This window comes from Cyanistes caeruleus, chromosome 15 (genome assembly GCF_971803275.1).
Source record: "Cyanistes caeruleus chromosome 15, bCyaCae1.hap1.1, whole genome shotgun sequence".
NCBI classification, from domain to species: domain Eukaryota; kingdom Metazoa; phylum Chordata; class Aves; order Passeriformes; family Paridae; genus Cyanistes; species Cyanistes caeruleus.
The window spans coordinates 6455336-6479467 of NC_141715.1; the positions used below are offsets into that span (position 1 = coordinate 6455336).

The 24132-nt window shown below is 57.0% G+C and overlaps 2 protein-coding genes across 8 annotated transcripts; one reads left to right on the forward strand and one right to left on the reverse strand.

Moving 5' to 3' along the window:
• The first annotated feature begins 4855 nt into the window (after positions 1 to 4855).
• Positions 4856 to 20052, forward strand: TNIP1 (TNFAIP3 interacting protein 1). 7 transcript variants are annotated; one of them, XM_086852120.1, is made up of 17 exons: positions 4856 to 4936; positions 11829 to 11999; positions 12995 to 13117; positions 13431 to 13513; positions 15521 to 15712; positions 15882 to 15976; positions 16055 to 16130; positions 16370 to 16459; positions 16705 to 16770; positions 16925 to 17056; positions 17142 to 17270; positions 17606 to 17722; positions 18030 to 18155; positions 18482 to 18562; positions 18679 to 18873; positions 19116 to 19206; positions 19566 to 20052. In XM_086852120.1, exons 2-17 carry the CDS (start codon positions 11867 to 11869, stop codon positions 19589 to 19591), a joined length of 1755 nt encoding a protein of 584 aa, XP_086708246.1. In that variant the 5' UTR covers positions 4856 to 4936; positions 11829 to 11866; the 3' UTR covers positions 19592 to 20052. The 7 variants fall into 7 exon arrangements, with proteins under 7 accessions (XP_086708246.1, XP_086708244.1, XP_086708248.1 ...); XM_086852118.1 differs by having other exon boundaries at positions 4859 to 4936; positions 16367 to 16459; XM_086852119.1 differs by lacking the exon at positions 4856 to 4936 and adding an exon at positions 6024 to 6439.
• A 645-nt stretch (positions 20053 to 20697) lies between these two features.
• On the reverse strand, positions 20698 to 23960 carry GPX3 (glutathione peroxidase 3). Its single transcript, XM_023935937.2, has 5 exons — positions 23300 to 23960; positions 22125 to 22278; positions 21785 to 21902; positions 21537 to 21636; positions 20698 to 21446 (listed from the first exon to the last, which is right to left on the reverse strand). Exons 1-5 carry the CDS (start codon positions 23384 to 23386, stop codon positions 21216 to 21218), a joined length of 690 nt encoding a protein of 229 aa, XP_023791705.1. The 5' UTR covers positions 23387 to 23960; the 3' UTR covers positions 20698 to 21215.
• Between the last annotated feature and the right edge of the window lie 172 nt (positions 23961 to 24132).

Genomic DNA, 24132 nt, shown 5'->3' on the forward strand with positions numbered 1-24132 from the left:
TCCTGTAGGCAAACTCTGGTAAGAGCCCAGCCCCAGCTCCAGGGAGGGCCCTGAAGACAGCACAAAATCTCCCTGAGCAACGCTTTTGCTGAGAAAGGGGTTGAAAATGCATGTGGGGCTGGCAGCAGTGCAGGGACTTCACCAAGAGCTTCACTTCATGCCTCTGAAAATCCCCAGCAGGGTTCATGCTGTTGTGTGGATGATGCTTTCATAAACCAGAGATACGAATCAGACTTGATGGCATCCACCCGTCCTCGCACGCGGTTTCCTGTGCTTTCAAGCTGCTGAAGAAGCAGTCGAAAGGCACATGCCATAGAGGCTACACCCCCAAACAGCTTGTTTGCACTTCCCCCAACACTCAGGAGAAAAGAACTGGAATTTCCAAAAGCGGGAAATTCCAGCACTTTCAGTTGTTTCCAAGTCAGAACAAAAAGTCGTGAATACCCTAGTCTTCCTCAGAACAGCTGGGTGAGGAAAGCTTCACCTTCAAAATATCAAAGCAGTGTTAGGAATAATAACACAGTATTATTACAACACTTCAAAACTAGCTGAGGTCAAGAAGCAGCAACATGTAGAGACAAACCAGGGAAGCTGAAACAGCTCAGCTGGGTATTATCCCACTAAAAATTCCCTTGATACCTTCCTGTAAAACATCCCCTTGTAAGAAAATAACCTTTATTGGGGCAAAACAGTCTGGTTGAAGCTTTTTTACCCTCCCTATACTCCCCCATAGAGATTTATCTAGCTCTGTCTAGCCCCTTTGTGTAAGTAGGATTGGGCATCTGGGGGGGCTTAACACACCCCATGCCTGCAGCAGCCTACGGGTCACCTGCTTGGCCAAGAACCTGCTTCAAAGACTCTGAGCAGCTGCAGAAGTTGTTTTGAAGGGAGGATGTAACCCCAGTCTTCATCTGCCAGTCTGTTCCTGCGGTTTCACACTGCAGCTCTGAGCTTTGCAGCAGAGGCTTCTGGAGATGAGGTTGGCACAGAGATTGTGGGGAGCAGAGCTGGCCACCTTCCCACAGCTGGGAACACGGCTCAGGGGTGAGGAAGGCTCAAGGAAGTTTTGAGACATGGGTGAGCCCATCACTCCTGGGAGAGAGAGATTTGGGGCAGCAGAGTCTTGTTCCTCCAGAGTAGGGGGAAACCCTGCTCGGTGCTAGCACAGGGCCACGACATGTGAGCCATCATCTGCTTCATTCTTGTTGCCAAAACAGACGCTCAGGGGTTTGTACTGGGGTGGGGGGTGTTCCCTGGGCACAGGTGTAAACACTCCAGTGAACTTTCTGGCTGTACCACAATTGCTATATGCCAATGGCCAGGGATTTCACCACCCACAGCCTGGATGTCTTGGAGTGGCACAGGACCACAAGTCAGCCCCTCAGGGCAAGTCCCCAGCCTGGCTCAGGGTGATGCCACCAGCAGGAGGACTGGCTGACCAGAGAGCACTGGTCCCAAGGTCAGGAATTCCCCTGGCGCCTGCTGCAGGCTGCTCCTACAATGCAGACAAGATAGCAGAGTCACACAATGTTTAGGGATAGGAAGGGAGAGTGAGATGGGATTTCCTCCTTGAGCAACTCCCTCTTCTGGAAAAGTCCTGCCAAAAAGCCTCTGTCTTGCCCCAGTGCCATAGTAATCCATCTCCTGCAGAAGTTGCTCTTTCAGCTGGAGCACAAAACAGCCGGTGGTATTTTAATTGCTGCAAACACTCGGCACTCTCAGTACCCCATTTGAGCACAGGTTATTTCAGCACCTGCCCCATGCTGGGGTTTTTGCCCTACAAAGAACCACAAACTGGCCTGAGCTCAGCAGAGCTAGCTATCCTTAGGCAATGCCAGGAGGGTGACGGCATCTTGGGAAGCACTAGCATGGCCTCTGGGACTCACTCAAAAAGCAGCATCATCCTTATCCCTGCAGCATCCCAGTCTCCAGAGAAAATACACTTCATAGCACCACTGTCCAGGAACACCTCTGCTCCCTCCACTGGCTCCAACCCACCCAATCCAAGAGCAGTCAGTGAAAAATCTCCTGCCTAACTTCTGTGATCAACAGGGAGGTGGAAAGGAAAGGAGAAAAATTAGCAAGGCTGTGAGCAGGGTAAGGGCTGGAGGCAAGTCCATCCTGGCCCTCCACACTTTAGCTTTCAGGGCTACTGCAGGGAAGAGTCTGGGATTTACACTTTGCACATTCACCAGCAATGTCGGGGGCAAGGGCTTGCTTCCAGGCAAAGGCAAGGCCAGATTTCACAGGTTGCAACATCCAGAAAACCCCAGGAGCCCATGTTTGCTGCGCAGAGAGGGCCGGACCTCTGCTCTGACTCAGCCACTGCACATCCTCTTTGCTGCCAGCACCTGGAGAGAAGGAGCCACAGAGGCAGATGGGGTATTGTCCTTAATTCTTAACACAATGAAAGGCACTTTGATCCCACCTGCCTTCCTCCCCTTCTTCTGAGGGGAGAAACAGCCTTCAGTCTTGGGAGGTGGCGAGCTGGAGCTGGGGAAACAACTGAGCTCTCCAGGACTGGTCCCATATCTCTGGAGCAGCTCTCCAGGACATGATGACTGCTGCTGAGCCCTGTTCTCAGGCATTGCAACTGAATGAGACGGCTTGGGGAGAGAGGAAGAGGGGAAAATCCCTCTGTGCCTATTGCTGGCTTTGTACAGTGAGACTCCAAATGATTCAAAGCTTGAGGCATGCAAGGAAATCCTCTGAGCAATCCCAGGCCTGGTTCCCACAGTTTTTGGTCCCACTATGGGACTACTGCACCAGGTCCCACCACAACCCATCTCCTGCTGACTGTGGAGAAAGGAGAGGGTGGCAGGAGGTGGTGGTCTCCTGTGAAATGGGTGCACTGAGTCCAGCCTCACATGCCAGAGGCAGAGGAAGAAGGAAGCCCTCATTCAGGGAGAGGGTAAACTCAGCAAAGTGAACACAGCCCAGTATCCCTGGAAAGCCAGGGTGTGATCCAGTGCCCTGAAGGGGATGATCCAGTACCCTGAAAGCAGGGTACTGCAGAGGCTTGGTGGAGCAGGAATGCTCCCCAATACCTCCCTTCTCCTTCCACGCTCCATTCTGCCCTCCCAGCAGTTGACTATCCTCGGCTCCCTCCCCTGCCTCTCCTTTGCCCTCCATCCCAGAGCCCTCCCATCCTGCCAGGTTAATTTGAGTTTCTGATTTGCATAAGCAGCAGATCACAATGTTCTGGAAATCCCCTCCTGCAGCCGGAGCTTCCTCCCCACTCTCACAGCGTCACTGTCGGCCTTCTGCTTCCTTTGGCTGCCAAAGCACCGGGATGCATCCGACCGGCACAGCACAAACAGCAGGTCCCAGCTGCTGATGCCAAGAGGGATCCATTGGCAGCCCCCTGCAATGCTGAGCCCACAAGTGGCCCTGGAATGTGCTGCCAAACCAGCTGCATCTGCTGCCTGCTCTGCTCCCAGCTTGCTCCAGGGCCAGCTCCAGGCAAGCCACCCATGACAGCCAGGTCCTAGCTGGCCCCTTCACCCCATCAGGCTTCAAGTGAGCTCCATTTTCCCAGCAGCACAGAGGGCAGGGGGATATTTTGGGCAATAAGAGCTGTTGGGCCAATGCCACTTTAAATTCACACCACTGGGCCCACCCTGCTCACTCCAGAGTGGGATCAACTTGATCAAAGCCAGACCTGATCTGAGACAAACAGGACCTGAGGACAGGGGAGTGCCACCACCCTCCATCTGCAGCCTGTGCTCCTTGTCAACCCGTTTCCCACAGCACAGGAGCAATCAGAGTGTGTTCACATAAGTGAGCTGCAACTGAAGGTGCTGAACCAAACTCTCTATGCCAAAAAAAAACCCTAGTGTGTCAACATGTCAGCTGTGAACATCCTCACAGCCACACAGGCATGCTCATAAACCATAGCTGCCATCAGGGGAGTTTTCTCCCCTGGGAGCATGGTGAGATCAAAGGAATGAGGAAGGACCAGCAGGACCAAAAGCCTTTCATTTTCATAGTGAAATTCATGCTGGTGTTTGGGCCAGCCTGAGCTCAGGTAAAAACACAAAGAGCACCTGGTTAGAGAGATGGACAGGCACCGAGTGAGGGCGTGCCATCCACAGGTTCCCAGGTGTGGGCAGACCCCAGACCCACAGCTCTTCATCCTCCTGCCCAGCACTCACACTCCTGCCATCCAAACCAGATGGACTAAAGCCGGGTCCTCTTCAGGCCTGGCAGTTCACACCTGGCAAGTGTAGACTAAATGCCCTGCCAGGTACAACTGTACCTGCTGGCAAGGAGCTGGGGAGCTGGAATCAACCTCTAGAAAACAGAAACATTTAAAGCCTTGGTGTTTATTCCAGCACCAGCTGGCTCCAGCCTTGCTTCTGACCGCCAGTTCTCCTGGTGGATGGTTTCCAGGGATTCTCAGCAACCCAGGAAAACTGACACCTGTGCACCTCCCTGAACAGACCCAGCTCTTCCCTGCTCCCCCAGGAAGATGCATCCTGTTCTGACTCCAGATCCCTATCTGAGATGGAAATACACATGAAACAAGGACGCCTCTTGCCAGATGCAGCAGTTTTTCTGAGGAAAAGCACATGTTTGCAATCCCAGAGAAGTTGCCCAGAAACCAAGCAAGGAAAATGATGTAACAAGGATCTCCAGTTGTCCAAAAGTGAATCACAGCCTCCACGATAGCTCCCCCCCACCCTTTTTTGCTGACTAATACCTGACACGATGGGCCCCTGGGAGGAACGGCACAGGAGAGCCCTTTAAGTGGTGCCTGGCTCCCTATCAAAACCACACAGAGGCTGTCTGGGACCTCCATCATGGGGAATTCCCCTTCTCCATGCCTAAAAGTAAGCTCAGCTGGGCCAGCCTTCCTGTATTTGGGGATTGCAGGCACAAAGCTCCTGCTCTGAAGGGCTCTCACTCCCCCCCAGCCCCTCCAGGACCCAGCCTGGTGAGTAGCACAATGATTTTTTCGGTGCAAGAGAGCCTGGGATGGAGCGAGGGGAAGGCAGGAAGCTTTTGGGGTGCTGCAAAACCAAACCACCCCTTTTGCTCATCACAGAAATAAGCTGGATTTGTTATTTCTTGCAGGCTGAGGCATTCATTTATAAACAAGGTGTTTTCTGGTTCTGTGGGACTGCATTTAGCTTTGAAGGTTTTCTGAGGGTTTACATTACAGCACTGGGCCTCTTATTGGGGTAAAATAAGACTTTCAGGGAACAAAAGGGAAGATGTTGGGCATGTGTGGGGTCCTGCTCTCTCATCCCCAGTTAAGACTTCAGGCATGAGCACAAACAACACATCTGAGTCCAACCAGTGCTGAGCCAAACCTAGCCAAGCTGCCAGGGTGATGTCCTGCTGCCAGTGAAGGGCAGTCAGGAAAAGGAGTTTCTGAGGTGTTAATTTTTACAACCCAAAACATGAAATTCCCAAGAAGTGGTGGAGCTGTGTGAATGCAGCTGAGTAAGAAGCCAGGACTGAGGCAGCTGGAAACAGCTCAATCTCCAGTGAAGGACCTTGATGAACCAGCACCAGCTCACCTAAGGAGGACATTTCTGGAGTACAGGCAAAGAACAGCACAGACGCTTAGAGTGGGATTTCTTCACTCCTGATTTATTGTTTTTATTTACACATTTGTTTAATAAAAGCCCACCACCTTCTCTTTGTGGCAAAACTGACAGAAGAAAGAAAATCCGGTAGTGAGTGAGTCCCGAAGAGCAGACTGAATGAGCCCCAGATGCTCCTGTGCTTTGCTCCTCTGGCTGATTTCAGTGGTTCATCACGGCACAATTCCAGCAGCAGCACAGAGGAAAAAGATCCCTGGAATACACGTTCCGGTTAGAGCGTGGAATTTCCTCATTTAACATTAACTTGGAGGCTCGGTGGGGAATTCTCCCTGCCTCAGAGGAACGTCAGCCTCGGCCGGCCGGCAGCACCACCCTCCCTCCTCCTTCCCGGGGCCGAGGCCACCAGAGCGCTTCAGCACAGCCTCCCCTCAGCCACTGCTCCTCCTCGGGGGTACATGAGGAGCCCCCCTCGGGCCCGCCATTTTGTGTCTGCACAAGCCGGGGGAGCCGCTGCAGGGCTCGGCCTCGCCGCTCCCCTACGAGCGCACCCTCCCGCAGGAAGGAGGCGTAGGCCGGCTGATGCCGCCCCCCAAAGGCCTCCTAAGCCGGGCGGGACCCCCGCGCAGCCCTCGGGAAGCCAAACGTTCAGAGAGGAAGACTGCTCCGCCATGACGGGCACATTCCCTGCCACCTCCCCGCCCTCCCCTTTATAGCCCCCGCCGCGCGCCGATTGGCTGCGCCTCCTGTCCGTCAGGCTGGGAATTTCCCGGGGGCGGAACCAGCCCCGGTGCTGGTGGCGGAGCGGAGGGACCCGCACCGAGACCCCGGCCCCGATCCCGGCCCCGACCCCGATCCCGGCGGCGGCCCCGCCGTGGGGCGCACGGCAGGTGAGCTCGGAGCGCTGCGGGGCCCTGCCGCCCTCGCGGACAGGAGCCCTGCCCGGGGCACCGGGGTCGCGCCGGGCACCGGGGTCGCGCCGCCCCAGCCAAGGGGCCCGGCCCGGAGGGAACCGCCGGGATCGGGGCTGCGCGTTGACCGTATCTGGCCGGCTCTCGGACCGCTCGGGTGGTCGGGTGGCCGCGTCGTCCCCGGGGATTTGTCCCGGAGCCGCCCGGTGTCGCGAGCTGTCGCGTTAATCGCGCCGTGCCTCAGTTTCCCCTCTCGCGGCCAGGGCGGGGGCCGCCGCCGCCCCCCGCGGGGCCAGGCTGGCTGGCTGTGCTCCCGGCGGTGCCGGGGGGAGAGGAGCGGGCTGGGCGGGGTGCGGGTGGGGGTCCCCCGGCCCCCCGGGCGGTGCTGATGCCCCGGGGCGGCCCCACTCCGCCCTCGCCCCGCCTTGCACAGCCCCGGGGTTTCACCGGGCCCACGCATCTGCCTCCCGACTGTCCCTGGCGTGCGCTCCCCCCCGGGCAGGGCCGGGTCCTGGGCCCCCTCCGGGCTGGCTGTGGCGGTCGTGGCCTCAGGGACCCTCCTGGTCGTGCTGTTTTCCTTTCCCTTTGACTTTTTCCCTCTGGTCCAACCGTGTGTGTCCGCATCGGATGCTGATGCAGAAGCTGGAATAGCTGGAGCGGGGATGGCAGCATCCTCCTCTTTTGGGAGGGAGGCACAGCTTGTCTCCCCCTTTCCCCTCCTTCAGTTCCATGCTAAGACCCTCAGGGAGGGCAGAGAGAATAAAATAGAAAAGATGCTGCCTGTCACTGCTGCTTTTAGGTGACAATAGCTCCAGACAGGACTCATGGGGATCTGCATCCTCTCAGAGATCTGGCTATCTTGTTCCTGTGTCCCCGGCACACAGGACAATCCTGTATGAAGAGGTTAAATGCAGCCTTTTCCCTTGAGCTGATTATTCCCATCACTTGGGTGGGTTATTCTCACCACTTGGGGGAATGGGAGCTGTTCTGCTGCCACAAGCTCTTTTGGAGTGCACATTTGATGGAGAGCGCTGTCAGCTGAAGTGTTCTGGAGGCTGGACTTTGGGCACTGGGATGAGTTCTGGAGACAGGAAGGCTCCAACCAGGCACATCCTTGAAAGCTGTCTCTGTGGTGAGGTGAAGTAAGCAAGAAGAAAACAGGAGAGGCTTTTTGCTGCCTTTGGCATTGTTCCTGGTTCTGCAAGAAATCCCACGACGCCCTTTCGGCCCGACCTACGCCAGGCAGACCTATTTAGCACAGGGCCGTGGGTTGTTGCTTGCCAGCAGCTGATACAAAACTCTCTTGGGTGGAGGAAACTGAACCATCTACTCTTGTGGCATTGCAGGTTTTGTTTTAAAGCAGCAGTTTTTACACTTTGGGTGGCACTTCATGTACACTTTGGTGTAGCTTTGTGGTGCCACTATCTGCTACTGGCTTGGTTGTTGCTGGCTGAAGCGTACCAAGTTGGACAGGAGTAGCCTGGAAACAAGAAAAAGGCTACAAGGAAAGGGGTGGCTGTGCCTTGTTCTGCTTTGGAGTGCTGTGACAAGCAGACATGATGCTGCTGAGCTCTGCAGGGAGAAGTGGAGCAGGCAGGATGAGCCAGATGTCTTTGCAGCAGAAGACGGGGTCTTGCATAAATCCTGCCCCCATGCTGCCAACAGAGCACCACCATGCCTGGCTGCATGTCCTGCTTGGCTGCATCTCCTGCCTGCATTGAAGCTTGGGCCCATCCCAAGGAGTTCTAAAGCTGTGTGTGGTTACCTGTGTTTGTAAACCTGGCAGACCCAGGGAAATGCTTTATTTTCTTTGTGAGCAGCCTCATCAGAAGCAGGTTGTTTTGTGAAGCCTCTTCAGGAGGTGGGTTTTTGAGGCGAGAGTGGGCTTTCTTGCTGGGAGATGTCTTTAATACCTGCTGTGTTTTGGGTAAGGCTCTTGCCTTTCCCACTCTCTTTGTGGCTAAACTGGCTGGAAAGGAACACACTGCAAGTGAAGGTTCAGATCTTTCCCTATGAGACCTGAGCCTTGCAGTGCCTGCTTTCCTCTTCTTTTATTACTCCCAGCTCTGTGGACTGCAGTACCCAAAAAGTGTCACTATTGCTGCCTCCTAAAACCATCTCTAGTTTTGCTTTCCTGCAAATGAGACCAGTCCAGCAGTCCAGGAATGGTTGTCCCTTGTCTGAAAAGCTGCTGGAGCCTTGTAGAAGAAAATCAGTGTGGGGGCTACAATGTTTTCCAGTAAAATGATCAAAAACACAAAGGAACAAATCATTCCATGATGTCTGAGTGGCTTTTGCTTTCCCTCTGAGGAGGCATGCTGGAGACCCAGCAGCCCCAGTCATGGGAAAATTATGCTGGCAGCCTGCAGGGATTTGCTTTCACCTCCTGTGATCCTGGTGCGGAGGAGGCTTCCTGCGAATGTTGTGCACTGGAGTGAGGAAAACCCCCTTCTCCTTAGGGCTGGGCCATCACAGGATGGGAATTGAAGGGCTGCCAAGCTTGCAGCTCTGGGAGGCTGCTCCCCACCCTGGGGTCACTGTCCAAAGCAAACCCCCAGCAGTGCTGGCCCCCTCCTGCACAGGCTTCACATCCTAAGCCTTGGTATCCTCAGTGTTCAGTAATTTTAAAGTAGGAATCACATCCTTCTGCCACTTTTGCATGGCTGGTGCAGTGATGACTGTGAGAGTGGTGCATATTGTTCTAGGTGACAGCTCCAGCTCACTCCCAAGCCACAGCACAGCTATTTAAACACAACTCTGCTTTCGTCTTTGCCCGTGAATCTCCCCTGCCCACTCTCACTCTCTACTTTTGCTGAGTTGCCATAAAAATTTGCTACCTAAAGGTCTTGGGTGGTCTGCATGGTGCCCCTGTGGCAATCTCTGACAATGGCTGGGCATGGAGCCAGTGAGCTGAAGCCAGGCAGCCACAGTCCGAGCCTGGTCCTCAGGCCCCAGGGCTGTGAAATACTGTCAGATCACCTTAGGAACTGTTGACTGACAAAGAGGGAAGTGCTTTCTGGTGGTTTGGTGGTTTCTGCTGGAGTCTGTGGTAGTGGTGTTTTTCTTTGTGTATCTAACCACCGTTATGTGCTGGTGTATGGCCCCCTCTGTCCTCCCCTTGTGTTTTCATTGAAATTAGATTTTTCACTGTAAATCTCACCTGCCAGAACTCTTAAGGAAAAAAACACAACAATCCAAGACTGTTTAAATGACTGGATCATTTACTTGGTCTGTGGTCCCCAGGGTGACCTCTCTATTCCAGCTGTGCCTTGCAGAAATTGGACTGTGCCTCCACTCCAGGAAAACCCACCCTGTCCCCAGTGATGGCCTGGAATGCTGTGAAAACCCCTCCCTCTTGCTAGCAATTGTTTGCTGGTGAATTTGTGGCTGGTCTGTGCTTCCGTCAGCTGGAGATAGTCCAGTTCCTCTCCCCAGCTGTTGTTTGAAAACAGCTCCTGTGGTCCCCTTGCTACAATCTCCCTGGTAGGGTACAGAGCTTGAGTAGAAAAGTTGTTGATAGAATCTCAAAAATAGGGAATATCAGAGGCTTGCAGTGGCTCCACCCATCTGGGAGAATGGGATTGCTGTGAGTGAGCTCTGCTGCTTGCAGGTCAGTGCAGCTGGACCCTGAGGGATTCCTGCAGGGGTGCACAGGGGACAGGTACCTCCCATGTGCTATGGGACAAGGCAGAAAACCTCCAGGTTTGGGGTCTGGCATTAAGAAGAATGAGGAATGGTATTTCATGCTACTTCCAAGCCACATGAGGAGATGGTACCACAGGAGAGGGCAGCTCTTCCCTCTTCTTCCTCCTGCTCTGGACAGCCTGTTCTGGTGCTTCACACCCTCACAGTAAATAATCTCTCCCTAATACCTAATCCAAACCTGTCCTCTATTTAAGACTGGCTGTGTCAATGCTGCCATTGCTGGGACCCTCAGCTCTGAAATGGCCCTGGTTCTTCCACAGCCTCCTGTCAGCTGCTCTGGGCTCCAGGAATAGCCTCTCCTCAGCTCACCCCACACCACCACAGCTGGACTGTTCCAGCTGCTTGGGATGAGGTCACTAGCTCCCCATGGTGGGGCAGAGGCATTGGGAGGCTTGGCAGCACCCACGGAGCAGGAGGATGATGAGATACACAATGCATCTCCCAGAAGCAGAATGCTGTTGAGGCCAGGCCTAATTCCCTGTCACTCAGGCAGGCATTAATTGCTGCTCCAGTTGTGGATGCTGCCAGGTGGCAGCTGTCATTTGGAAAGTCCCTGCTGCTCCCTGGCAGGCAGGTCATCCAAACTGAAGATCTGCCTGCATCGCTCATGGCATGAGCATTAGTCTGAGGTTGAGATAGTTTTGGGTACAGGCTACCCCCTTCCCCTTTCTAAATGCCTCCTCTCAGCCCCCTCTTGCTCACCAGCTGTCTTGGCTAGGAGAAGAGCACTTTGGGTGCTCCTGTTGTGCCCCCAGGCAGCATCCCAGCTTCAGCTGGCACCAGGACCTTCTCAGCTGCTGCTCTGCTCCATGTTGTAACAAGCTGGCATCAGGGGGGATAGTTCTTTTAAGTTGTGCTGTGATTCACAGCTGCTGCTTTATTGCCCCAGGAGATGGGTGAGACCTGGAGCCAGGATCCTGCCCAGCTGTCCCCCAGGCCAGACTTCAGCAAGGAGGAGGCCTTAGGCCACCCACAAGTGCAAGGAATTGGAAAAGCAGTTAGCATACTGCTTGTGGGTGTTTTTTCCCCTTGGGCTTTGCTCCCAGCCCAGCACATGCCCAGATGTTTCCTGTGCCCAATTCAGGAACCTGTGCTTCTGGCAGCCAGTTTTTCTGGCTGAGCAGGACAGAGTGGGTCCCTGCCTGGCTCCTGGGGCTAATCCCCCAATACAGCCCAAACTTCCGCTCAGCTGCTGGTTAATTTGGAGTTGCAGACACTACCCCTCCCCAAACAGCCCCTCACAAGCCTTTATGGAGCCCAGAAATACCATGTGTTGAGCAGGATGCCCTGATGACAGTGCCTAGGTTTGCCCTGGCATAGGTGGATGCTCCTGGGCTGCATCTCCACCTCTCCAGGGATGCAGCAACCAGGGGTTGCAGCCTTCTCTGTGACTCCAGTGCCCTTCATGGGTGAGAGCCAGCCCCAAGTGCGGCTGCTGGTGATGCCTCCTCGTGTGACAGTTCTCATGGCCGTGAGTCACCCCAACACATTCGCCCCAAGCAGGGCTGGAGGGGGAAGTGCCTTCACCTGGGTCACTTGTTGGCTGGCTGGCAAGCAGTGAGGCACCAGCACAGCACCCTGGACCCCCATACGGTTGGGACCAGGGGACTGTGGCACCATCTGGAGCCAGAGGAAGGTGACACGGTGCTCCATTGCCTTGCAGGGATGCCTGGCTGGGAGGCAGGCGACTGAACAGCAGGCATGGAAGGGAGAGGACCCTATCATATCTATGACCCCGGTGGGGGCTCAGAGGAGAATGGATCCACGGCCTTGGAGCGGCTGGTGGAAGAGAACGCCCGGCTGAAGGAGAAGATGCAAGGGATCAAGTCTATCGGTAACTGCTGCCTGCCAGGGGGATGAAATTTGCCTTTGGAGCAGCCTAGCCTGTGCCCACAAAGCCACGGGTTTCTTGCTTGAGGAAGGGTGCTGGTAGAAGCTGGGGGTCTTGGCACTGGGGTAGCAGCAAAACTCTCTCTGTCCTGGAGGGTTAGGCAGGATGTCTGAGCTTTTTCACATGGTGATGCAGAGGGAGCAAGATTTTTGCTGAACTTCTGGGGTGTTTTATGGTGGAATAAATGGCTGGAAAGAAAAAAGCAAGTGCTGGAGCCCCACAGAGTTCATAGGTGCTGGTATCTGTTCTGCTTTTGATGAAAATCTGCACCTCCTGCAAGCCTTGTTGGGCAAGGGGCTTTTCCCAGGTGTTTCTCAAGGAACGTGATGTTGACTGCTCCTGTGGCAGCAGAAACATGCCAATGTTGAAATGTTCCAGCTGAGTTGTGCCACCCTCTTTCTTCTCCTTGTCAGCCTTCCTCCGCTCCTACCCCCAGTTTTGCTTTCTGTCTCGTGAGCCAGCTTCCTCCTTTGAGTCCTGCTTCTGCAGCCGAATTTCCACCTGCCTCGTGATTCCTGTTGTGTCACCATGCCCTTACCTGGGACAGGGGCTCACTGGTGTGACAGCAGCCCCCCCTCATCGTGGGGGGATTGCATTGTTCATGCCAGACCACAAAGTGGGGAGGTTGGACCTTTAAGTCCACCACCCAGGCTTAAATTTGTCTCTTCTGGGAAGCAGAGGAGACCTCTGAGAGCCACAGTAGTGCTTCTGCCTCCTGTAACCAGTCCTCTATGTGTCAGCATGAGGATCTCTGAAATCAGTGAGCCGCTGATCCAGCTTTGCCATTGGATTTATCCCAGAATAGTTGTTTCCAGACGAAGAAGGACTATTCTGGGCATTGCTCCAGCCAGACAGGATTTTTGGTGCTGGTGAATGGGGCTACTGCAGGACAGGCACTTGGGGAAGGAGGCTGAACATCCTTCTGTTGCCCACAACAGGAGAGCTTCTGGAGGAGTCCCAGGTCGAGGCATCCAAGCTGCGGCAGAAGGCAGAGGACCTCGTGAAGGACAACAAAATGCTGATTGGATCACCTTCCTTAGAGGAGTTGGTGGAAACCGGAGGTAGGAGATCTGAGGCTCATGGGGGAAGAATAACCTGATGGCTCGGAATCCTGAGCTTGGGGGAAGGGAAAGGCTGTGCAAGAGACTTTAATGAAGGTCCCTTGCAGCTGTGTCATCTCTGATACATCTGGAGTGTATCAAACCACTGCTATCCTCCCTTCTAAAAGGTTTCTGTCCCATCCCCATAGGTGAGGTAGAAGTCATCCATCAGTGCCTGACCCTGCAGGGGTCTGCTGTCTGCATCCCTGTGCCAGGTGGAGAGAGGCCCTGCTCTCCAAAAGGCTCATGGCTGCATCCTCTCCCCTCTCCGCAGCCGTCGGCCCTGATCCCGGCTTTGCTCGGGCAGCCCCAGGCAGTGCCCAGCCGGACGTGGAAGCACGGAAATCACCTCCAAGTGTGAGTCTGCTGAATGTGGAAGCTGGTGCTGGCATGACTGGAGAGGGAGGCACTGTCCATCTAATAAAGCAAAAGGAGGCAGCCTTTAGCCTCTAGGAACAGGAATGAACCTGAAAGGAGGGGTCAGCTCCCCTGCTGTACTCCTGGTGGTCCCTCTCTTTGTGTGGTGGGTATCTTGGGCTGCCATTTCCTGTGGAGCTCTGACCTGGCTGCCTCCCCTTGCAGACATCCTCCTCAGAGTTTGAGATTGTTGCCTTTGAAGTGCAGGGATTTCCCCAGGAGAGCAGGAGAGCAGTGAGTGGCCCTGGTTCCTGCACGATTTGGTGTTGGCAGGTGGGGAGTGGAGCAGTGTCAGGGGTTTGGGGGTGTGCAGAGCTGCAGTTCTGTGCCCAGGCAGGCACCAGCAGGGCTGGCTGACCCATGTCAAAGCAACCCTTAGGCAAACCACAGAGGGATAAACTGGGCAAGGGTCCTCCCCCAAACACAACTGGCCTGACTGGGCCTGGGCGAGGGGCCAGTGAAGCAGCCCCAGCCAGATGGGGGTGCCAGTGTCTGCAGATGCCACATGACAGTGACAGGAACAGCTCTGACAACCCAAGTAGCTGTCAGTGATGCTCTGATGTTCAGCTGGTGCCCACACTGGGTGGGAGGACCAGGCCTCCAAGCCCTGTCATTGCTGATGGGGTCTGCCCTAGCCAAAACACCTCTGTGTACTCCATTTACTGCCACCTGAATGTCCTCCTGACTGTCATTGCCCCATCCTGTCCTGCTCTGGCTTTTTTGTGTGCTGGAATGGAGGGGAGAAAGGATGGGGAGCCCAAGGAGTATGAACATCAGCTGGCACCACATGGTACCAGTAAGAGGACATGCTCTCATTGCACATCCCTGTTCACATTGGCCAGAGAGGTTCTTGGAGGGGTTGAGTCTTATGGGACACTCCTGGGGTGCAGCTATGAGGTGATGGAGAACAGAATGGGATCTGCTTGGCCACCTGCTGGTTCCTGAGCCAAACCCAAGTCCTGTGCTCACAGCTGGAATCTCCCAACTTAGGTCCTCACTGTCCCCCAGTGGACATGGGTGGGAGGAGCTGGCTGTGCTATGCCCTACACACACCCTCCCACAGCAGGTTTGAAGCTGTAAATTCCGGGGTCAGGGTGCTGGGGACACACTGAGCTGCCCTGTGGTGCAATCTCGGGCATTCTCACAGGCAGCAGGTGAATCAGTGGGGCTGGGAGTGGAGTGGGTGTAGGTGTGCCAGGACATCCCCAACTCCTCCCAGCAGTGCCACGTGTCAGTGCCAGCTGTTGTGCCAGCGGCACCTCCTGGGCTATGGAGGAGTTAACCAACCACACCAGAGGAGCATAAACGTCCTGGAGACACTCCCCATGGGCAGGGTACACCCTGAGACTGGTGGGTGCGCCCTGACCTGGGCTTTCCCAGCCATCATTTTAAATCCCATGCATCACCCACTTGACTGTCACCTGCTAAAGAGCTCAGGTTCCTGGTGCCTGGTGTGCCACAGCAGCAGGGAGCACAGAAGTAGGACAAGTGGAAGGAAAACATGGGATTTGGGGTAAGACCACTACCCCTTCCAGCACAGACCAGGGTGTACATAGAGAGGACAGTCTCAGAAGTTGGGATTTTTAGTCTCAGTGCAGATGGGAAGAGCTCAGATGGAGAAGAGACCAAGGGTGGAGATGCCTTCATTGCTGTCAGTGATTTGAGAGTGTGTTCAGCTCAGACAGCCAAGGGGCTCAGGGAATCCGTGAGCTGCTGCCTTGTCCTCCTCCACCCGGGGACTCAGTGTGCCATATCCAGCAGCTGGGAATCAGACCTTTACAAAGCTGACACAGTTTTTCAGCGTACTGAGAGGTGCTGCAGAGTGTCTTGGTGCTGGCCCAGCTCCCAACCCCAGCCCTGGATGGGACGTGAAGTTGATCTGCCCCAAGAGGAACTTTGCAATGCTTTAACTGGTCTGACCACACTTGATCCCCTCCCCATTCCCAGGATTTGGAGCAGCCACCGAACGAGGATGCCAACCTGCTGCCCCAGCTGCAGCAGCTGGAGAACACACTGAGTGGCTGTGCCAAGGAGGCCAGCAAGGACCAGGTCTTTGTGCGCATGGGCTACATGGCCTCCGAGCTCAAGCGCTTGGCCTCCAAGGTGCACAAGAATGAGCAGAGAACATCGTTCCTGCAGGTGAGGGCTGGCCTGGAACTTTATGGAAATTTTCCCCCTTCTCTTTTTTCACACCAAACCTTTCCTGCCCATCCTGAGGTGGACACTCACCTCTGTAGCATGGCTTGGTGGGAGGTGTGGGTGGCCCAGGGCTGGCCATGGTCCTCACACTACCAGTGTTCACCTCCAGACGCTGTGTGAGACGCTGCACAGTGAGAACAAGGAGCTGCGCACCAAGCTGGAACATGACCTGGAGCAGAGAAACCAGGCTCTGGAGAAGCTCAGGTGAGGGTGGACTATGTGGATGGGAACAGGGCTGCCCTGGAAGCTTCTTCCTGCTGACCCATCTCTTCCTGCCCACAGGTGTGAGAACCAGGAGCTCCGGAGGATGGTGACATTGAGCAGCCAGGACAGTGGGAAGAGGGAAGCCACCGAGCAGGTGAGGAGGCAGCATCTTCTTGGAGAGGGCTGGGAAGGAGGCAGGGAGCCTGCTGACACATCAGCAAAGAAGGCCTCATTTTAATCAAGCCCCCAGTTTGTCCCAGTATGACCAGCAGGACTTCTCAGGGTCTCAAGGGCATGGGGGAGGCAGAGGGAGGGGAACTGGCTCGAGTTTAGCCGGCCTTGGGCACAGCCTCCACAAAAGCCCTGAGGGTCCCCCCCGTGCGCGTCCAGCAGAGCGGGGCCATGGTGGAGAAGGCGGCGGGCAGAGAAGAGCTGGAGGCCAAGGAAAAGAAGGTGAAGATCCTGGAGCACCAGCGCAGGGAGGTGAGGACCAGGCTGGGAGGGAGGCACCACTAAGGAGGCGGGGAGTGGGCAGAGGGGGCACAAGGCTGGGATGGCACTGAGAGACTGGGGTAGGGCTTCAGAGCTGCAGGGAAGCACTGCTGGAGCTGGGATCTCAATCCAGCTGGTCCCCAAAGTGCTTTCATGACAGGAGTCTGCTGGGGACCACCAGAGCTGGTTCGTAGCAGGGTTTGGGCTCCTGTTCAGCCATCCCTCTCTCCCCGCAGCTGCTGGAGGTGAATAAACAATGGGATCAGCATTTCCGCTCCATGAAGCAGAAGTACGAGCAGAAGGTAGGGCTGGGTGCTCAGGGCTGGGTGCTTGGGGGGCACATTCCTGCTGGGTGAGGACTTGGAGGAAACGGTGTAGGGAGGTTTGGGAGCGGCCTGTGCCTCCTTCCCGCAGTGTGGGTCCTTCCAGGCCAACACCTCCACTCCCTCCTGGCAGGTCACAGACCTACACCAGGAGCTGGCTGAGGCCCGCAGGGCAGTGACCGAGCTGGAGTCGGAGCGGGAACAAAAGCAACGGGATTTTGACCGCAAGCTGCTCCTGGCCAAGTCCCGGATTGAAACAGAGGAGGTGAGTCCCTTGGGAAGGGTGACAGGGAGCTGCCAGCCCTGTTGCCCTGCCCTGGCTGATCTTCCCCCAATCCTGGGTCCTGCAGGCAGAGAAGGAGAGGCTGGCCATGGAGGTGAGAGACCTGCAGCAGAGGATGCGGTTCCTGCAGGAACAGCTGGCTCCCGTCACCAGGCAGCGGGAGTACCAGGAAAAGGAGATCCAGAGGCTGAACAAGGTAGGGGCCAGGGCACTACTTTTTGCCACCATTTGCCATTACTACATTTTGCCCTCACTGCAAAATGTCTTTAATATTCTCCAGTCTCTTCACCTCTTTCAAATCCAAACCTGACCCTGATAACCTACTCTTGCCCAGGCAGAGACGTGTCAGGCTCACCACTTGTGTGAGTCCCACCACATCCCTCTGGGTTCCAAGGAAGAGGGGTTCAAGTTGTCATTCTTGCCTCTGCCCAGTTATACCCACTTCCCACACTGGGCACATGCCCGGGGTCCTCCAGAGACATCTTGGGCACTGAACTTGCTCTGACCCTGCTCCTTCCTCTTCTTCTCTAGGCACTAGAAGAGGCCCTGAATGTCCAAGCCTCTCCACCACCCATCTTTGCCATGGAGCCGGCAGGGAAGCTGCCACAGCAGGAGCTGCTGACCCAGAACGAGCTACTCAAGCAGCAGGTAGGGCAGGACACAGAGCCACTGGGGATGGGGAAGGAAATACATATCCTGAACCTCCACAGCAAGGAGCCCTGTGTGCCAGCTGCAGCCCAGCAGCTGGGCAGGTGTCAGTGCTGGGGTGGTGGGGGTTGGGGACCCAACTCAGCATCCTCCAGGCATTCACCTGGAGGGACCACAGCCATGAGCCATCAAGCCAGCCCACATGCCTGGGGCATGGCTGGTGGAATCAAGGATGGCAGTACAATGCTGTGGGTGCTTAGGGAAGGTGTCTACCCTCAGTCAGATGCACCCACATTCTTCCTGCCAGGTGAAAATTTTTGAGGAAGACTTCCAACGGGAACGGAGTGACAGGGAGAGGATGAATGAGGAGAAGGAAGAGCTGAAGCAGCAGCTGGAAAAGCTGCAGAAGCAGTTGGTGCTCTCCAACAACCAGGTGAGCAGCGCTGGGTGCTACTAGCAGTGCTCCGTGAGCCCCGTTTCAACCCCACGTGTCTTGGAAATGCCCGTCCCCAGCATCACAGTCCCTGTACATACATACATCCCCTAAGAGTAGGGGCTGAAGGAGCACAGGAAGACCAGAGGGGTGTCTTTCCTTTTGTTTGTCACTGCCAGAGCATCATCTTTCATTCATCTCCTCTTCCTGCACCTCTCTTGGGGGTCTGATGGGGAAGATTGGTGTGGGCATTCCCTCAGCAACCCTCACCCCATGGAGATGGGGGGTGGCAGGGTGGGCTCTGCACTAACTGTTCTTCCTCCCAGCTGCGAGCCTCCAAGGACGACTGCCAGAGAGAGAAGGAGGAGAAGGAGAAGCTGAAGAAGCTGCTGAAACAGCACAAACAGGTAGGGATGGGAGGAAACCCTCCTTGGGCAGAGGGGCTGGGGGCTGCAGGTGATGAGTGGTGGTGGGGGTGGGCTGCCTGTGGGATCTCTCCAGCATCTGTCCTGGCTCCTTGCAGGCTTCTGGAGAGAGACTGCACGCCGAGCCAGGGCCAGGGCCGCTGGGCCCAGCCTGCCCCATGTACCAGTACCAGTACAGTCCCCCCATGGCTCACCCCGTGTACCATGGCTACGACGAGTGGCAGCAGATCCGATACCCGCCAGCCATGCCAGGCGAGCACACGCAAGGACAGAACTTCCACCATTTTCCCCCGGTGAGATTCTACCTGTGCCAGCAGAACAGGGAGCAGAGGGTGACATGTGGGTGGGCCTGGGACTTGCTGCCCTCCAGGGCCACCAAATCCCAGAACAGGGAACTGAGCACATGTGTCCTATTGGCATGTCACTGCTCAATCCCTTTCCTCCCCTTCCTTTTCCTTCCCATGCTGTCAATCAATAACAGAATGCAACCTCATGATTCATCCCCGGTAATTCCCTGTTCCACCTCCTCCCACAGCCTGAGTACCCTTGGCGCCCTCCCTGTGCCATGGCTCGCAGCCAGAACAGCCAACCAGTGGCCGGGGTGAAACCAGTCCCCAAGGACTTGGGTAAGGCTCAGACCCTCCCTGACAGGGGTGCCTGTCCTTCACCCTGAGACTTAGGGCACTTGGCTAAATGGGGGAGGGATGGGGCACAATTTTCCAGGCAGTGGCCATTTTCCCTTAGCCCCCACTTCTCATCAGCTGAGGGGATGATTTTGCCATGGGGTTGGTCCCTGCTGCATGCCTGCCAGCATCCCTACAGCACCTAAAGTCAGGCTGAGCTCAAACAGCTCAGAGCAGTTAGGGAGTTAGGGCAGTTGGTGCTCAGGGATAACAACCCTGCCATGGCTGGCATCCCTCCTGTGAGGCTTATGTGAAAATGAAGAACTGTGCTTACCCTGTGCCACCCCTCTCTTGTGTCTCAGAACAGGCAGGTCCCGGATTGCCCTAATGCCAAGGACCGGCCACGCTCCGACACCAGTGGAAGATGAGTAGGGTGTGTGTGTGTACCCGTGTGTGTGTGTCCAGGAGCTTCCTCCGGCTGCCAATGCCTGTGCAAGGACATGTGCTGCACATGGGGGGCTCAGCAGCACCTTCCCCCAGGGAAATCCTGAAGGAGGGACTAAAGGTGCCATCGTGGTGGCAGCCAGCATGGGGTCAGTCCCCTGCAGCCATCTCCTTCCCCATGAGGAGCCAGGCCTGGCATCGCTGTAGACCCAAGCCAAGTCTTCAGGGAAGAGGAGCCAGTGTTTCCCAGGAGCTGCCCCAATCCAGAGCCCCTGGAGGAGCGGGTAACAGCAGGGACTCTCCCAGTGGTGGGAGACCCCACACTCGCAGGCAGGTGCTGGCCGCAGCCATGGCCCGGCCTGAGGGTGGTTGGTGTCTTTGTATTTATTTAAGGACTGAAGTGTGGCTGAGTCTCTCTGGTTTTGTCCTGAAAGCTGTTTCCTGGGGGGCAGCCCCTGCATGGGGAGTGGGAGAGGGAGGGATACCAGGGCTGTTGGGTCCCCATGTGCTGGGGTATAGCCAATAGAGACAGTGTGTGCAAGGGAGGGCCAGCCCTTGCTTGGGCACCCCAGGATCTGTTTCCCCAAGTAGGTGCCCCCCACCTCCCTCTCTGTACTGAGATCAGCCCCTCACCCTCCCCTCTTCTGCCTCCCACCTCTGCCAGGGCAGAGAAGCCCCTGCTGCCCCCTCTGCCTTTTCATGCAGTAATGGCCTTTGGGACAGTGCACACTGCAAATCTTGCTCCACGAAATAGGTCTGCAGGGGAAAAGACAAACACAACCCAGTTTCTGTAAGCATGGCTGTCAGAGGTGTGACAGCAGGAGGCACAGGATTCTCTGGATGCCCCTGGTCCCACCTCCAGCCCCTTTTGCCCACCTGTCCTCTTCACGCACTCCCTATCCTGTCCCCAAATGCTGGGCTGTGATGGTAAGTCCATGTTTGCAGTTACTGTGGAAAAAATTAAGTTTCTCCAGTCAGGCACTGCTACCCCCAGACTGGCCACTGTGCCCCCAGCTCTATCCTCCCTACCCCATACCAAACCAGTGGGGCTGCACATTTGCAGAGCCTTTATTTGGTGTTTCTATGGTGGGTGGCGAGGGGCTGGCCACCCCCAACCAGGAGAGCAGCACGTCTGTGTGCCAGGACCACGGGCAGCCTGAATGCACTGAAGAGCTGCTCCGCGCTCGGCACGGTCGGGCCAGGCCCGCCCCAGCCGGGGGCTTTCGGGCCGAGCCTTCATGGAGATGTGGTCTCCTGCTCCAGGGACAGCCAGCCCCTGCATCCTCCCACTGCCCGGGATGGTGGAGAGGAGGGGGCAAGCTGGAAGCCAGGAGATGTCACCACCAGGGGTGGAGGTGGGACACAGGGATATTGGAAGGATCCCACTGCCATTGCTGAGGTCTCTGCCACGAGGTTGCCTAGCCCAGCACCCTGACTTGGGGGGGTGCCAGAGACAGGAGCAATGGAGGGGACAGCACATAATTCCTGCTGCTGGGGAACATCTGGGGAGGGAGTGGAAAGGGAAGCAGCTGGGGCGATGCTGGCCCTCATGCCAGCAGCCTGAGGCTCTATTGCTCTGGCTGTTCATCTTGGTTTTCCTGCTGCCGCCGCCTCAGGTAGGAAATGATGTCATTCTTCACCACGGAGATGTTGGTGCGATGGTACCAGCGCATGATGGGCACGCCCTCAGGGCTCACCAGGAACTTCTCAAAGTTCCACTTGATGTCATGGTTCCGCAGAGGCTCCCAGAAGAGCTTGTTGGGGTTCCCAAACTCCTCTGCCACCGGGGGACAGGCGTTCTGCAATGGAGAGCCAGTGCATCACAGCCTTACCCCTCCAAAAAGCGAGCTGGGTGTGTCCCACTCCTCTCCCCTTGCCATAGCACCCACCTTCAGGAAGGTGAAGATCTTCTGCTCCTTTGCCCCATTCACATCCCCTTTCTGGAACAGCTGGAAGTTGGGAACAAAGCCACCTCCTGGCCGGACATACCTACAAGGCGCAGGAACAGGACATTGTGCAATAGACAGCTCTGGGTGCTTGCACAGGGCTGGTGACAGGACCCCAAAGCCCTTGTCTGGGGGCCACAGCCAGCAGCAGCTACAGCCTGTGCTCCCACAGCCCCCACCACAGTACTCACTTAAGCGCAGGGAGGATCTCTGAGTTTTGGCCAGGTTCCTGCTTCCCAAATTGGTTGGAAGGGAAGCCAAGGACCACAACGCCCTGGCTTCTCAGCTCATCTTGTAGTGCATTCAGTTCTGCATGCAGGGAGAGCAAGAAGTGGGTTAGCAGAGGACCGAGCACACCTGCACACCTGCTCTTACCCCCTGGGCCCATTCCAGTCAGGCTGGGCCCTGGGGAGCAGGCATTAACCCTTTCCCTAGCTCCCTGAAGCAGAATGGACCATGGGGCTGTGCCAAAGGCTGCAGTCCTGGGCCCTGCTCTGAGCCCAAGGTGCCCATGCCCTGAGGGACCCTTACCAACATACTGCAGCGTCAGGCCTCAGTATGTGGCTACGTTGACGAAGAGCACTGTCTTCCCCTTGTACCTCTCAAAGGGAATGTACTCATCCCCATCGAGGGTCAGGGCCCCGTAGCTGTAGATGGTGTCCTTCACCGAGTGGTAGCAGTCCACCTGTGGGGCGAGGAGCATCCTGTGGGAGCAGGCTGGGGGCTGCTGGTACCGCTCCCCATCCCCACGGCCAGCAGAGCAATGGGGCCAGCCCTGCTGCTGGCTGCGGGGACAGCTGCCAGCCTTGTGTCCCCTGCCCCGAGTGCCGCTGGCAGCAGCCAGGCTCCGGCATGCCAAGGTCGCGGTGGTGGGACAGGCTGACTGGGGCATGCGGATGCACATGGGTCTGGCTGCAGCTGCGGGAATGTTTACCGAACAGGGAGCAGCAGGAAGGCGAGCGGCTGCAAAACAGCCGGAGAACAGTGGGATGCCAGCACCAGAATTCCGAGGCTGTGGGCAAGTGAGCAGGACCCAGCAGCCCCGGAAGCCCTGGGGGACAGGGGCGGTGCAGGGGGCTCCGGGTGGGATGCGGAACGGGCCGGGAAGGGTCCGGCTGGAGCAGCCCCTGCATCCGGGGCCACAGGGGTTAACCCAGAGGAGCCCATCTCCTGCCCCCACCAGGGTACCCAGGCTCAGCCAAGTGCCACCCAGGGGCTATTTTGGGAGCTGGTGAGAGGTGAAGTGACAGGGGCTGTGCTCGAGAAGGCTCCGTGGGACTGTGGGGTCCCGGTGGCAAGGTGGGGAGCCTGGCTGGGGGGGTGACAGTGCCGCTGCCCGCTGGGCTGTGGGGACACGGTGGGTTCCACACCTTCCAAACATGGGGGAACCCTCCCGGACATTGCATGGAAAAAAGTCCCCGTGCTCTACCCCCGGGGAGGTCACTTGGGGAACACACGTGGCTCTGTCCCCCTCTGTCCCCAATCCCAGGACAGCGATTCTTGGTCCTTGGCGAGAACTCAGAAAATCCCCCCGTGCTCCAGGCACCGGGACTGCAGGGGGAAGGAAGGGGGGTCACGGGGCCACCGTGCCTCACCCCCGCCCCGGGGAGCCCTGCAGAAAGCCTTGGGAACAGGCGCGTCCCCAGGGTGTCACACACCCCCTGCACCCCCCTGAACGCCCCGTGAGGGTGTCCCCCTCCTCTTACCTTCTCCCTCTCCTCACTTCGCCCCAACTGGACGAGCCCAGCCAAGAAAAGGGGCAAAATCCAGTTGCTGCGGGAGCAGCCCCCCATGGCTGGGCGCGGGGTGCGGGGTGCCGGCACCCCCTGACAGCCCGGGGCGAGCGGCCGGGACCAGCGCCGCTGTCGCCGCTGTCACCTCCGAGCCCGGCGGCCGAGAAATAGCTGCGGGGCTGTGAGGGGGGAGCCAATGGCCGGGGGGGGCCGGGCCGGGCCCGCGTTAACCGTGTGGGCTCTGGGACGGACACACGGACGGACACCGCCCGGGGGTGGCACCACGGCCTGGCGGGGACCCGGGGCACCCACGGGGACACGGGGCAGCGGCATGTGCCGAGGGTTTATGCAACGCGTTACCCGAGCCGGGATTAAACCCGCAAGGTGGGGGGAGAGATAGCGGGGGAAGGGGGGAAGGAGGTGACGGGGGATGGAGAGAGGGCAGGGTGGGAGAGGTGCCCCATCCTGCAGGCCACCCAGCCAGGGTGACATTTCCCCCCCAAGGGGGGTGTTGGCACCCGAGGAGGAGCAGGGACCAAATCCCCCCCCAGCAGCAGCCTCGGGGTTCGGTGGGTGCCTCCCGCAATGGCTGCTCGGGCTGGGCTGGGGAAGGCTGAGCCCCTCCTTTGTGCCCGGGAAATGAAGGTGCTGCTGGAGGCAGCTCTGGAGGAGGATCCTTCCTGACAGGGGCTGTTCTGCAGCTGCTGAGCTGTGGCTCCCTGACCCTGCTGGGGTCAAGGCCAGGGCACTGCTGTCCCTTAGCCCTTGGTGTCCCCAGGGGCAGGAGTTTCCAGGGTCCTGTTTGC